Consider the following 15708-nt stretch of genomic DNA (forward strand, 5'->3'; position numbering starts at 1 on the left):
GCACTTTTTGATACGACAGGTTACCTTTAATCCACGTATAAAATGGTTGGGAGAGTATAGTTATTTTTGATTCTAGCATTTTTGTATTGATTACTTTATTGTCATCTTGTGTATTATATCTCAGAAAAAAATCACGTCTTCCTGGCCAACATTAATAGCACTCAACTTCACTGCCAATCCCAACATCTCTAAATCACTATAAACGCTCCCCATTTTTATGGATGTGCTGAAATCCTAAAACGTCAAATACTTGTTCTGTCCACATAAAAAAGCCCAGATGGCTAAAAACAAAATTTGCATCTTTATGACTTAGGGCGATTATTTTGGAATGGAGAAGCACAGAAGAAAAAGAAAAATTGTTCCAGAATCAGTAGAACAGCAGAAAATGGTGTTGGTACTTGGTTAAAATTTAAAAAAATCCAGTGAAAGGTTCTCTTTAAGGCCACGGCCCCACTATCAGTATTTGGTCAGTATTTTTTCTCAGGAGTGGGAGCCAAAACCAGGAGTGACTGACAAATGCAGAATTGGTGACTTGTTTCTATTATACCTTTTCTCTGATTGTTCCTCACCTGGTTTTGGCTCTCACTCTTGAGAAAAAATACTGACCGAATACTGACCAAATACTGATAGTGGGGCAGTGGCCTAAGTGCGATTTCTGTCATCTACTGTATATGCCGAGTTCTCCCTCCCTCCCATCTAGCAGAAGCAACTGCAATCTCATATCTCAGTAATGTAAAAATCTGTCTTCACTGAATGCAGATTTTACCCGTAAATTGAGAATTTTGACAGTGAAAGATCAGTCCATGAGGAGAAAGAAGCTGTTTTCTCTGACAGGATATATTACAAAGTTGCTTATTTTCATGTGTACTATTGATTTATCAAATAAAAAATAAAACAACGGTTACGCTTTAACCCCTTCATGACCTTAGATGTATTCATACTTCCCGACCTTGGATGTATGGATACGTCCTGGCAATTTTGCGGGACTGCCGCTGGGTGTTCAGCTGACACCCGGCACTCACTGCTGGTAGTTTAACCCCCTAAATTGTGCAATCGATATCAATCGCAGCATTTAGAAGGCAGGGAGGGGGCTCCCTCTGCCCTCTGATTGGCGCCCCATCGACGTTGTATAGGTATATTAGAAGGTATATCGTAAGGTATAATAGAAACAAGTGCACTAATTCTGCATTTATCACCCACTCATGGTTTTGGCTCCCACTCCTGAGAAAAAATACTGAGCGAATACTGATAGTGGGACCGTAGCCTAAGGCCTCATTCCCAATTCCATGTTGTACGTAAGTGTTGCATCCGTTTTTTTCACGGATACAACACGAACCCATTATAACCTATGGTGCTATTAACATGCCTGTGTTTTCATGGACCATGTGTCTTTACACAGCTCACAAAGACGTCCATTTTTTTCTGGCAGCATGGATGAAAAGGGCAAATACAGGTCTATGGGTCCGTGAAAAACACATACAGCACACAGATGGCATTTGTGCGCCATTCATGTGCTGTCCGTATTTAACATTGTAAAGTATAGGAGAAACTGTGTCATTTATTTATTTATTTATCCATGTGTGTTAAACATTGATTTTACACTGATAGTAAAAATGGGCACACAGGTGACATAAAGATGACATGCTAATCCAAAACACTGATTAACAAAGGTACCATTTTTCACGTGTGTTTAAACACAGACATGTGAATGAGGCCTAAAGCCCTTTGTACGTGTGATCCTAGCCTAGCTTCCTCCTTGACATGTGCTTACCTGATATGCTGGTCAATGCTAGCTCAGTAGATCCACTTGTTACCTGAGGGAAATTATTTCCCAGCAGTGGGCAGGAATTGTTGCTGTCAAGCTCCTGTTTTACAAGCAACTCTGCTACACTTGGTAGAGGGATTGGATGGCTTATTTCCAATTCCTCTTCTTGTGTCTGCTGCCTCCTTAAAGCTACCTGGAAACAAAATTAATAAAATGAAGTGAGAAAATACCTAGAGTTTAGTGACAGCGCAGGTTCTGCAGCTGAAGGTCATAATGAAATACGCTATGACTGTAGAAAAAGACATGGACCGCACATCCAAAAATCATACATTGGATCTAATGCCTCTAGGCATAAATTTATAAAACTGAACATGAGATTCTATGTGTAAGGCCACGGTCCTAATATCAGTATTTGGTCAGTATTTTTTCTCAGGAGTGGGTGATAAATGCAGGATTGGTGACTTGTTTCTATTATACCTTTTCTCTGATTTCTCCTCATCTGGTTTTGGCTCCCACTCCTGAGAAAAAATACTGACCGAATACTGACCAAATACTGATAGTGGGGGCCGTGGCCTAACATTACAATCAGACTGTATGAAGCCCCCTTCCATGTAGGCATTAAATCAATGTATGATTTTTGGATATACAGTCCATGTTATACAGCTATTTCATAATGAGGTCATGAAAGAAAAGTGACACATATCAAAGAGACCAAGCTAGAAACACACTCCACTAGATAGTACATAATCATCCAAGTGCTGCCCGATGAGCTCCACACACAAATACACTTGCAAGGCCGAGTGCGATACGATTTATGGATTCAAATAGTGCATGTCATGATTTTTTTTCCTAAGACAGACTTGTTCTGGAGAAAAAATTGGACATATGCACGGCCCCATAGACTAAAGCCACAATGAGCTTTTGGTGCATTTTTGATGTTGCAGAATTTCTGCAACTATTATCTAAAATGGGTTACTTGCATTTTTTCATTGCGTTTTTGTGTGCATTTTTTTAATGTGCATTTTTGCCACTGCGTTTTTTTGTCTCTGTTGGGTGTGTCATGCTTTAAATAAAGCTGCTTTGTTTTTGATATTTCCTGGTTATTTGCTTTGACAAAACTTTACTGATATACTTTTCCGCATCTAATGTAAGTCTATGGGGAAATTAACATGCTGCGGATTTGAAAAATGCATCGCAGGTCAGTTTACGCAGCATTAAATAGAAGCACAGTGGGCATGAGATGTCTATAAATCCCATCCACTTTGCTGGAACCGTAAGATGCCGCGTTTTTGATGCAGCAAAAACACGCAGCATCAAAAACGCACCAAGAGCTCATCATGTGAACGTAGCCTAACATTGGTCCGAATGCGATGAAATGAATGCCCTGCTGGACTAGTCCTCGCAGATTTTCATAGCACATGCACAGATTAATACGTCATTTTACGATTATAGAGTAATCGCTAAAGGTTTAAGGAGGTGCTTATCAAAATGTAGAAATGGGCTGCAGTAGAGACATGGTGGCGGTTTATGGAAGTTAAGGAATCTGACAGGTTCCATTTAACCTCTTTACAACATATGTCGTATATTTACGTCATGTCGTGTCCCTGCATTTGATGCGGGCTCACATGCTGAGCCTGCATCTTTCCATGCATGTGATGGCTAATTTAATCAGCCATTATGTGCTTTTAACAGCTGCAAATGGAGCTGTGCTCCGCCTATGACTGTTAACCTGTTAAATCCTGCTGTTAATCTCTGACAGTGGGATTTGAGATGCGCCCACAGGAGCGGGTCATTCCACACTCCCATCGGTGTGCCTGTGAAGTAATCGTGTGGCGTTAATGGGTTGTCATGACAGTTGGGGGTCGGCTGAAAACCCCTGTGCCTGTCATTATGATCTTCCAGTGAACACTGGCCTCTGGCGCTGGCTAAAGCACTGCTATGTATAGCATAAGTGATGGGACAATTGCAGCTTCAAGTACCCTAGGGCAGCTAACAAATACAGTAAAAAAGTGAAAAAATAAAAAAGTTTTTAAAAATCTGAAGGAAAAAAACACAAAAGTTCAAATCACCCACCTTTGCCCCATTAAAAATAAAACAATTAAAAAAATATATACATATTTAGTATCGCTGCATTCAGAAATGTCCAATCTATCAAAATATTAAATAAATTAATCCGATGGGTGAACAGTGTAATGATAAAAAAAATCTAAACGCTAGAATTACGGGGTTTTTTGGAAGCCGCAACATTGCAATAAAATACGATAAGAGATTCTGAAAACATTGTATCTACACCAAAATGGTATCAATAAAAATGTCAGCTCAGGCCGGTTTCACACGTCCAGATATTTCTGGTACCGGAAAAATGGTACCGGAGATATCCGTGCCCAGTGTGCCCGTGTGTGTTTTACGTGTGGCATCCGTGTGCGGCACGTGTGCCGCATCTGGATCACACAGACGGGTGCCTGGGAATCAGCACTACAGGTGTTCCCAGGCACCGGTGCTGAACGCTGCCCTCATCATGGTTCCCTGCCGATGCTGTGATCAGCACCTGCAGGGACCATGATGAGGGTAGTAGTAGTGTACTCTCATTGTCCCCACCTGTAAAATTAAGAATAAAATAATAAAATCCTTATATTCACCTCTCTTAGGTGTCCCCCGCTGTTATCCATGCAACTGCTGCTGCAGAGAAGCCGGGGAGAATGAGCCGCTCCGGAGCTGCGCTCAGTGAGTGACAGGACACAGCTCCTGAGCTGCTGCTCCGGAGCCGCTTATTCTCCCCGGCTCCTCTGCAGCAGCAGTCGCAGGGATGACAGCGGGGAACATCTAGGAGAGCTGAGTATATGGATTTTATTATTTGATTCTTAACACTAGAACTACCGCATGTTTCATAATACCTATAACTACCATTAGGGGTCATTTTGACCCCCATTCAAAAGTACTGACTCTGGAGTAAAAAAACATTTATTTTAACTTAGTAGGAACAGTGTTAAGATCAAGTACAGCAGTTTAAACGCATTTTCCTTTTACATGGTCATAGCATGCGGTGTCCAACAGTTAACACAAACAGTACTTTCTTCCACTTTCCCAGTGCATTTTCCACAAACTGGTTTGTTACAGCTTGCGCAAGTTTTAATTGTTTTGTTTTCGTTGCATCTTCCAACTCCACATTTTTGACGCTTGCGGATTTCTTGTCCTTTTGTTTGTGGTTCAGACATTGCGGATGATGGGCCACTTCTTGATTCCAAATAATTCTTGCGAAGGTCTAATGCCAGCTGAAGAATGAACTCCCGTCTGCTAATTTGATTCCCAGTTGCTGTTTTATAGAGTATTGTTGCGTTTATAGCTGCTAAATCAAGTACATTACAAAACATCTGAACAGGCCATCGGCGGCTTCCAGATTTTGTGGTGTACTTTCGAGCCATCTGGTCTACTGTGTCCACTCCAACCTTTGTTTTGTTGTAAAATGTTACCGTTTCCGTTTTTTTTTTTTTGTCGTTTCCAACTGCTACATCTGGGTGAAGACTACTGAGCAAAATTACATTCTTATTTGGTTTACCTTGGTAAACTGTAAGAGTGATGTCACCATTCTTCATCAGAGTAGTCTCATATGTATTTGTTCGTAGTTTTTTTTGCCAAAGATGGAATCTCTTTTCTTGCACGGTTCATCGTTCCCACAATGCTTGTTCTCTTGGCTTTCAGTGTATTGGCAAGTTTCAATGAAGTGAAAAAATTATCTGTAGTAACATTTCTTCCCTTTTTCAAAAATGGATCCATTAGTTTGAGAACAATGTGCTGTGCAAGAGACCGATCAGCCGGTCGTTGTTCATCTTTTCCCAAATATGGAAACCCGTTGCAGAGGTATTTGGATTCTACATCAGCTACCAGCCAGAATTTTATTCCAAATTTGTCCGGCTTATTGGCTATATATTGGGGGAAAGGACATCTTGATTTAGTTGGAAAAAGCTGTTTATCAACTGTCAGGTTTTGTCCAGGTTTGTAACACAGTATACAATTTCCAATGAAGCGATTACACACTTCAGAAAATAAAGCAAACTTGTCATTCTTCAATGTATCAGATCGAGTGGATTTGATGTCAAATCATACAAATCGCATCAATTCTTCGAACCTATTTCCCGGCATAGTGTCTTGAAAGAAGCGAGGACCCCAAGTACTTGACGACAAGGTTTTTTCAGAAAGACCATTTGCATTATATGCGCCCCTCGCATATAATATTGCAGTAAATGCATCAAGCTCGATTAGAGAAACTGTCCATTTATCATCTTCAAGTTTCTGACAAGCCTCCATTTCTGTACACTTTTTTATGTGACGAAGTATAGGTTCATCAATTAGCAACCTCCATGCACTTGATACATTCCCATTGATGATCTCCCGTTTGGCATAAGGGGTGGGTCCAGCTGTTTCTCGTAGAATGTTTTGTTGGGACAGTCGGCCAGTAGATGCAGAAGCAATTGGGACAACTTCCCACACAGTTCCATCGCGACAAGTCTCTTTATGACCCACAACAGGTGGAATGTCCACTGTACCTTTCTTTCTTCCTCTATATCCAAAATATTGTGGTTGGGTCCCTCTTCCTCTACCTCTCCCCAATTGTGGTGTGGCCGTACATCTTGTTGATGTAGTATGACGTCCATCATCCTCTCCAGAATCTTCGGTATCGTCAATTATATCACTGTTATTGCTTGAATCTGATTCTTCGGAAATATCATGAGGAAAATATTCTTCATCAGACTCTGAGTCTATTTGTTCCTGATTTTCTTCTTCTGACTCATTTCCAGATAAATTCTGAAGACATTTCAAAATTTCATCACTTGTCAGACCCCTCTGCTTACTCATGCTTCAAATATACGTCGCAAAAAGGGACTTGTAAGATCGCAGAAGTAATAAAACGACACTGTACAAACATGCAGAGTTGTAGCTTCAACTGTAATGTTTGCTACTGAAGTGCAGACAGAAATCGCTAGAAGAGACATGGATCAAATGTGTTCAGACAAGTTTAGACAAAACAAAATGCTGAATCATCCCTGATATGCAAAGACACAATTACACTCTACAACTAGGGAGAAGCACTGTGATTTTCTGTACTCTGTAATATTAGGTGACTTGCCTACTACTACTTTTATGTATGGGGTCAAATTGACCCCTTCAGTACTTATAGGTATGAATTGTAAAATCCGGGCCCCTGAAAAAATTACAATTCATTTTTGTGTCCTAAAATATACACTACCATGAATAAATAAAAGTCACAAAAACTCAGAACTCATTTGTTAAAATTTTAGAAATTATAGGAAAAATAAACAGCAAAAGGGTCAAAATGACCCCTCCGGTAGTTCTAGTGTTAATTTCACAGGTGGAGACACTGGGAGCAGACTACTACTACCCTCATCATAGTCCCTGCTAGTGCTGATCACAGCGCCGGCAGGGAATCATGATGAGGGCAGTATTCAGCACCGGCACTTGGGAACAGCGATATTCCCAGGCGCCGGTACGTGTCACACGGATGACACAAGGATGTCATCCGTGTGGTACATTTTGTGGACCAGACACACGGTCCGCAAAAACACACTGAGGTGTACACAAACCCATTGATTTTAATCAGTTTGCGTGTGTCAGTGTCTCCGGTATGTGTGGAAACTGTCACCACTTGTACTGTAGATACTGACATGTGAAAGAGCCCTCAAGCGCAAAAAAAAAAAGCACTCACACAGCCCCATGTTTTGAAAAATGAATATTCTAGGGGTCTCGGAAAATAGAGACAAAAGCAAAAAAGAAAAATTTGCACAAATTTCAGAATTTTTTTTCACCACTTAAATAAAAATATATCTACGTACACGAACTGACCAGGAGAATCATATTGCCAGGTTAGTTTTACCATATAGTAAACATGGTAAATAATAATATAAAAAATTGTGGAATTGCAATTTTGTTTTGCAATTTCACTGCATTTGGAATTTTTTTTACCATTTTCCAGTACAGTGTGTGGCAAAATAAATGATACCATTCAAAAGTACAACTCATCCAGCAAAAAACAAGCTCTCATACGGCTATATTAATGAAAAAATAAAAAACTTATGGCTCTTGGAAGAAGGGGAGGAAAAAAAAAGGAAAATGGCCTGGGGTTGAAGGAGTCAAAGTATGTTTTATCTTGCAGACTTCACCCTTTCCACATTGCATATCTACAACTTTTTTAATCCCTTCCTCCCGAAGCCTGTTTTCACCTTCCTGACAAAGACACATTTTACAATTCTGACCAGTGTCACTTTATATGGTAATAACTCTGGAACACTTCAACAGATCCCAGTGGTTCGAGATAGTTTATTTGCGACACACTTTACTTTGTTAGTGACAAAATCAGGTCTATGTGATGAGTTTATTTATGAAAATATCAAAAAATTAAAAAATTGTTGAACTTTGATTTTGGATGCCCTTACAAGAGATTGTCAATAACATTTTCCATATGTCTATTTTACATCACCATGATTTTTTAAACAACTTTTTTCTGTTGGGTTGTTCGAAGGGTTAAAAGTTTACCAGCAAATTTTTCATTTTTTTCAGTGACATTTACAAAACCTGCACTTTTATGGACCACTTCACTTTAAGTGACAATGAGAGGCATATTTTTTAAAATTTTTTTTTTTTTGAAAACTCATAAACAAGACCCCTTTTTAAAATTTGTACCCTTAAAGTTTTCATAACTGCATTCAAGAAAATTGTTAACCCTCTAGTTGCTTCACAGGAATAAATGCAAGCTAAAATATTTTTTTTTTACTAAAATGTTGCTTTAGACTGAAGTCTTTTATTTTCACAAGGGTAAAAGGAGAAAATGGAACTCACAATTTGTTGCAATTTTTCCTAAGGGCGCCGATACCCCATATGTGGTCAAAATCTACTGTCTCGGCACACGGCATAGCTCGGAAGGGAAAGAGCACCTTTTGACTTTTGGAGAGCAAATTTGGCTGTAATCAATTGCGGACGCCATGTGAGAGCCACTGAAATGTAAAAACAGCAAATACCGCCTAAGGGTCCGTGCCCACGATGCGTTTTTCAAGCGTTTATGCTGCGGAATTTTTGCAGCGTAAACGCTTGTAAAATGCTTGGTAATACTTCCCCCATGGTCCCCAATGAAATTCCACACTTTCAATGCCCATGCTGCGGAATTTTCCGCAGCGTTTTTGATGAGCGGAAAAATCCACAGCATGTCCATTATTTGTGCGTTTACACATGTGAAATTGCCATCTACAATGCATTAGAAAACGCAAGGCAATTCCGCATGTGCAAAATGCTTGAAAAACCCGCGAAAAACGCGTGTCGAATTCCGCAGAAATGAAGCGGAAATTTTCTGCTTCATTTCTGCATCGTGGGCACACAGCCTTAAAGTGACCTTGTTCTGGAAACATTTTCGAGGATTTTATCTAGGGGTAAGTGAGCATTTCATACCCACAGGTGATTCACAGAATTGTATAACTTGGTGCTGTGGAAATGAAAAATTACATTTTTTCCACTAAAATGCTGTTTTGGCCCCAAGTTTTTAATTTTCAAAAGGGTTAATGAAGAAATTGGACAAGAAAAATTGTTAAGCAATGTCTCCTGTGTGAGCCAATACCCAATATGTGGTTGGAAACCATTTTTCCTCCACAGTGTAAAGCTCAGAAGAGTAGAGGTGCCATATTGGAGTGCAGATTTTGCTGGAATGGTTTGAGGGTGCCATGTCACATTGGCAGAGCCCCTGAGATGCCAGAAAAGCAGAACCCCTCCATAAGTCACCCCATTTTACAAACTACACCTCTTAATGAATTAATCTAGCGGTGCAGTGGTCATATTGACCCACATGTGTTTTATACCATTGGGCGGTGAAGAAAAAAAAAATTTACATTTTTACCACTAAAATGTTCTTTTAGCCCCAGATTTTACATTTTCACAAGGGGATATACGGTAGGTAAAAACAGTTTGTTACACAATTTCTCCTCAATATATCAATAGCTTATATATGTACAATACCTATGTTAAACAAAAACCTTTAAGGTTTAAAGTTAGCATAATAAAAGGATCAGCTCAAGGCACGTGCCTTGGATAACCCCATAAAGCAACTCCCCAAGAAACTGATAGCATGTAGGAGGTACAGTGTCCATTTTAGGACATGATCAGATAGCAAAATCAAACATCAGAATGATGTCAGCTTGAGCCTAAATACCCTGTCAGAGAAGTGATTCTGAGAAGTGCTTCTGACATGTGATCCTGACAAGTGATTTTGACAAGTGATTCTGACAAGTGATTCTGACATGTGATTCTGACAAGTGATTTTGACAAGTGATCCTGACAAGTGATTTTGACAAGTGATTCTGACAAGTGATTTTGACAAGTGATTCTGACAAGTGATTCTGACAAGTGACTTTTACAACTGTAAAAATAATTTTAAAAAATGTCACTGTTCGCTGATAGGACTTGAACCTAAAATTCTATGTCCAGATGCCAGTGCACTAACCACTGAGCTATATACTCAGTTGTAAAAACCTAAGAGTTCTATTTGGTTATATCATTTTCAGTACAAACCTGATTGAAACTCGTTGGGACTTATGCACAGACTGCAAGCAAGCCAAATTCAAATGATGTTTGATTTTGATGTGTGAGTCTGATGTGTGACTTTCTTCAAACATCAGAATCAGAATCACAATTAGTGTTGAGCCACCCCCGTAGTGTTCGGGTTCGGTTCGTCGAACACCGGGATGTTCGAGGAACTGTTCGTCAAACTGTTCGTCGAACACCTTAGAACACCGTCGAACACCGTTAAAACCAATGGCAGGCAAACAAAAACACATAGAAACACATAGAAAACACCTTCAAAGGTGTCCAAAAGCTGACAAACTGCTCAGAAGACGCTCTCTTTAAAAAAGCCGGCCGGCAATTCAGCAGCGGCATACACCGGTACCCGACAATTTAGACAAGAAGGAATAGAGCCTCACACATAGATTAGATAGATAGAAACATGTCAGTCACACATATAAGAAGCACAGTGACAGTGTTGGTTACTGCACTTGTCATTTAGTGTAAAGGATTTATTTAAAAAAATAATAGTGTTTTCATGCACCATCTCTTTAAAAAAGCCGGCCGGCAATTCAGCAGCGGTACCCGACAATTTATAACAGAAAGAATAGAGCATCACACATAGATTATATAGATAGAAACATGTCAGTCACATATATATGAAGTACAGTGCCAGTGTTGCTTACTGTACTTGTCATTTAGTGTAAAGGATTTATTTAAAAAATAATAGTGTTTTCATGCACCGTCTCTTTAAAAAAGCCGGCCGGCAATTCAGCAGCGGTACCCGACAATTTATAACAGACAGAATAGAGCTTCACACATAGATTAGATAGATAGAAACATGTCAGTCACATATATATGAAGTACAGTGACAGTGTTGCTTACTGTACTTGTCATTTAGTGTAAAAGATTTCTTTAAAAATATAATAGTATTTTCATGCACTGTCTCTTTAAAAAAGCCGGCCGGCAGTTCAGCATCTGTACCCGACAATTTAGAACAGAAGGAATAGAGAATCACACATAGATTATATAGATAGAAACATGTCAGTCACATATATATGAAGTACAGTGACAGTGTTGATTACTGTACTTGTCATTTAGTGTTAAAATAAAGGGTTTATTAAAAAAAAAATTGGCGTGTGGGTCCCCGTAATTTTAGTCTCTAGCGAAGGTTAAGCAGACGGCTGGGGCAGATGTTTGAAGCCTGGGAAGGGGGTAATAGCCACGGAGCTTCCCAGGCTACTAATATCAACCCCCAGCTGAATACCTAGCCTTTACTAGCTATTAAAATGAGGGACCCCCCCAAAAAAATGACGTGGGGTCCCCCCTATTTTAATAGCTAGCAAAGGCTAGGCAGACAGCTGGGGGCTGATATTAATAGCCCAGGAAGGGTGCCATGAATATTGGCCCCCTCCGAGGCTAGAAACACCAGCCGTCAGCCGCCCCAGAAATGGCGCATCCATAGGATTTGCCAATTCTGGCACTTAGCCTCGCTCTTCCACGCTGCCCTGGTGCGGTGGCAGTGGGGTAATAGGGTTGGGGTTGATGTCAGCTTATAATGCCAGCTGACATCAAGCCCAGGTTAGTAATGGAGAGGCGTCTATAAGACACCCCCATTACTAACCCCATAGTCAAAGTTAAAAAAATACAAACACCCAGAATAAAGTCCTTTAATTGAAATAAACACACAATTCTTTATTGTTCTAAATTAAACTATACTTACCATCACGCCCATTCCAGCTGAAGCCAACGATCTCCTGCAATAAAAGAAAAATAATAAAGCAACCTCATCCTTACCTTTCCATGGTTCCCACGACAGCTTCAGCTCTGCTACATCGAGATGACAGGCTGGACCGCAGCAGAACGCCGCCATCCAGCTTGCCATGCCACAGACACTGAGAAGCACAGGCATGATTCCGCTCCTCAGTGTCTCTCTGTGACGGCATAAAGATGAGCCGAGGTCATGTCCAATGAAATCAGCTCACCTCATGCACGTCACTGACAGCGTGGGAAAATTCTCCTGCACTCAGCGCTTCAGCGTGAGAATTTTCCCACGCTGTCAGTGACGTGCATGAGGTGAGCTCATGTCCAATGAACTCAGCTCACCTCATGTACGTCACTGACAGTGTGGGAGAATTCTCACGCTGAAGCGCTGAGTGCAGGAGAATTTTCCCACGCTGTCAGTGACGTGTATGAGGCTGATATTTAAATTTGGCGCACAAATCGGTGATTGGTCGCGGGCAGCGTCCGCGACCAATCAGCACAGTAGTGTTTAACTTTGGCGGCAAGATCAGTGATTGGTCGCGGTCAAGGCGGCGACCAATCACCGATTTGTGCCGCACATTTAAATAGCGGCCGCGACCAATTGGATGTCAGCGCCGCTCCCCGGTCCTCCCTTCACACCCTAGCCGCATGGATGTCAGCGGCGCTGCCTGTGCGGATACTTCCGCTGCGAGAACCCGGGACATGAGCGGGCGCTCGCAGCAGAAGTATCCCGACCCGCAGCGCCGCTCCCCGGTCCTCCCTTCACACCCTAGCCACTGATGTCCCCACAGTATCCGCATGGTGTTACAAAGGTCCGGACATTTGTGTTAAAAATCGCTGATTGGTCGCTGGCGCTGCCCGCGACCAATCACCGATTTGGGCGCCAAATTTAAATATCAGCCGCGACCAATCACCGATTTGGGCGCCAAATTTAAATATCTTCCGCGACCAATCACCCATCTTGGCTCCACATTTAAACACCGCTGTACTGATTGGTCGCGGACGCTATTTAAATGTGGCGCCAAAATCTGTGATTGGTCGCGTCCAGCGTCGGCAACCAATCAGCACAGCGGTGTTTAAATGTGGAGCCAAGATTGGTGATTGGTTGCGGCCGATATTTAAATTTGGCGCCCAAATCGGTGATTGGTCGCGGGCAGCGCCCGCGACCAATCAGCGATTTTTAACACAAATGTCCGGATCTTTGTAACACCATGCGGATACTGTGAGGACATCAGCGGCTAGGGTGTCAAGGGAGGACCGGGGAGCGGCGCTGCGGGTCGGGATACTTCTGCTGCGAGCAGTCGCTCATCTCCCGGCTTCTCGCAACGGAAGTATCCGACCAGGCAGCGGCGCTCCCCGGTCCTCACCAATACGATTAGCTGATTGGTCGCGCTCTCCGCACGCGACCAATCAGTGATCTTGGCGCTAAAGTTAAACACCGCTCTGCTGATTGGTCGCGGACGCTGCCCGCGACCAATCACCGATTTGGGCGCCACATTTAAATAGCGGCCGCGACCAATCAGCGAGCTTGGAGCTTGGCGCCAAATTTAAACAACGCTCTGCTGATTGGTCGCGGACGCCAGACGCGTCTAATCAGCGAGATTGACGCCAAATTTAAACCCCGCTCTGCTAATTGGTCACGGATGCCGGCCGCGACTAATCAGCATTATTGGCGCCAAATTTAAACACCGCTCTGCTGATTGATCGCGGTCGCCGTCCGCAACCAATCAGCAGTATTGGCGCCAAATTTAAACCCCGCTCTGCTGATTGGTCACAGTTGCCTTCCGCGACCAATCAGCGATTTTGACGCCAAATTTAAACACCGCTCTGCTGATTGGTCGCAATCGCCGGCCGCGACCAATCAGCATTATTGGCGCCAAATTTAAACCCCGCTCTGCTGATTGGTCGTGACCGCCGGCCGCGACTAATCAACATTGTTGCCGCCAAATTTAAACACCGCTCTGCTGAATGGTCGAGGTCGTGACCAATCACCATTATTGGCGCCAAATTTAAACACCGCTTTGCTGATTGGTCGCGACCACAACCTATCAGCATTATTGGCGCAATATTAAAACCCCGCTCTGCTGATTAGTCGCGACCGCCGGCCGTGACTAATCAACATTGTTGCCGCCAAATTTAAACACCGCTCTGCTGAATGGTCGAGGTCGTGACCAATCACCATTATTGGCGCCAAATTTAAACACCGCTTTGCTGATTGGTCGCGACCACAACCTATCAGCATTATTGGCGCAAAATTTAAACCCCGCTCTGCTGATTAGTCGCGACCGCCGGCCGTGACCAATCAGTGATATAGTCGCCAAATTTCAACACCGCTTTGCTGATTGGTCGCGGTTGCTGGCCGCGACCAGTCAGCGATTTTGGCGCCAAATTTAAACACCGCTCTGCTGATTGCGCCGGGTCTGCCGCATACATATTCTAGAATACCCGATGCGTTAGAATCGGGCCACCATCTAGTTTCATGAAATAATTTTAAAAAAAATTGACGTGGGGCTTCGCACTATATTTGTGTCCAGCCAGGTACAGCAGGCAGGAACGGGCTGCCCCCAACCACCAGCTGCCTATTTGTACCTGGCCGGACACAACAATATAGGGAAGCCCTTTTTTTCTTAATTATTTCATGAATTTCATTAAATAATTGAAAAAAAAAATACGTGGGGCTTCGCCCTATTTTTGTGTCCAGCCAGGTACAACTAGGCAGCTGGGGGCTGGAATCTGCAGCGCAGGGAGGCCCAAGCTTTCTGGGCCCCACCCGCTGCAAATTGCAGTCCGCAGCCACCCCGGAAAATGGCGCGTTCATAGAAGCGCCATCTTCTGGCGCTGTACCCAACTCATCCAGGGCCCTGGTGCGGTGGCTCACTGGGTAATAAAGGGGTTAGGGCCAGCTTGGCATTATCAGCTGGCCCTAAGCCCGAAATTCATGGGGTCACGCCAATATTAGACATGACCACTATGAATTTCTAGTAAAGTATTTAAAAAAAACACAACACTCAGAATAAAGTCCTTTAATTGAAATAAAGACACAATTCTTTATTGTTCTAAATTAAACCATACTTACCGTCACGCCCATTCCAGCTGAAGCCAACGATCTCCTGCAATAAAAGTAAAATAATAAAGCAACCTCATCCTTACCTTTCCATGGTTCCCAGACAGCTTCAGCTCTGCTACATCGAGATGACAGGCTGGACCGCAGCAGAAAGCTGCAATCCATCCTGTCATCCCGCAGACACTGAGAAGCGCAGGCATGCTTGCGCTCCTCAGTGTCAGGCTATGACGGCATCCAGATGAGCCGACAATGAACACAGCTCACCTCATGCACGTCACTGACAGCGTGGAAGAATTCTCCTGCACTCAGCGCTTCAGGTGAGAATTCTCCCACGCTGTCAGTGACGTACATGAGGTCAGCTGAGTTCAATGGACATGAATGAGGCTCACCTCATGCACGTCACTGACAGCGTGGGAAAATTCTCCTGCACTCAGCGCTTCAGCGTGAGAATTTTCCCACGCTGTCAGTGACGTGCATGAGGTGAGCTCATTCATGTCCAATGAACTCGGCTCACCTCATGCACGTCACTGACAGCGTGGGAAAATTCTCACGCTGA

The 15708-nt window shown here is 42.8% G+C and overlaps 1 protein-coding gene across 1 annotated transcript in view; it reads right to left on the reverse strand.

Moving 5' to 3' along the window:
* Positions 1-15708, reverse strand: part of LOC141173935 (doublesex- and mab-3-related transcription factor 1B-like) — a 288419-nt gene that overhangs the window by 240351 nt on the left and 32360 nt on the right. Inside the window, exon 3 of the mRNA XM_073658877.1 lies at positions 1762-1958. Coding sequence (XP_073514978.1) covers positions 1762-1958 — 197 coding nt within the window. The remainder of the gene's footprint in view (positions 1-1761; positions 1959-15708) is intronic.

The sequence above is a fragment of the Phyllobates terribilis genome, unplaced genomic scaffold (assembly GCF_046119375.1).
Source record: "Phyllobates terribilis strain yellow unplaced genomic scaffold, ASM4611937v1 Scaffold_1__5_contigs__length_1240528914, whole genome shotgun sequence".
In the NCBI taxonomy this organism is placed as follows: Eukaryota; Metazoa; Chordata; class Amphibia; order Anura; family Dendrobatidae; genus Phyllobates; species Phyllobates terribilis.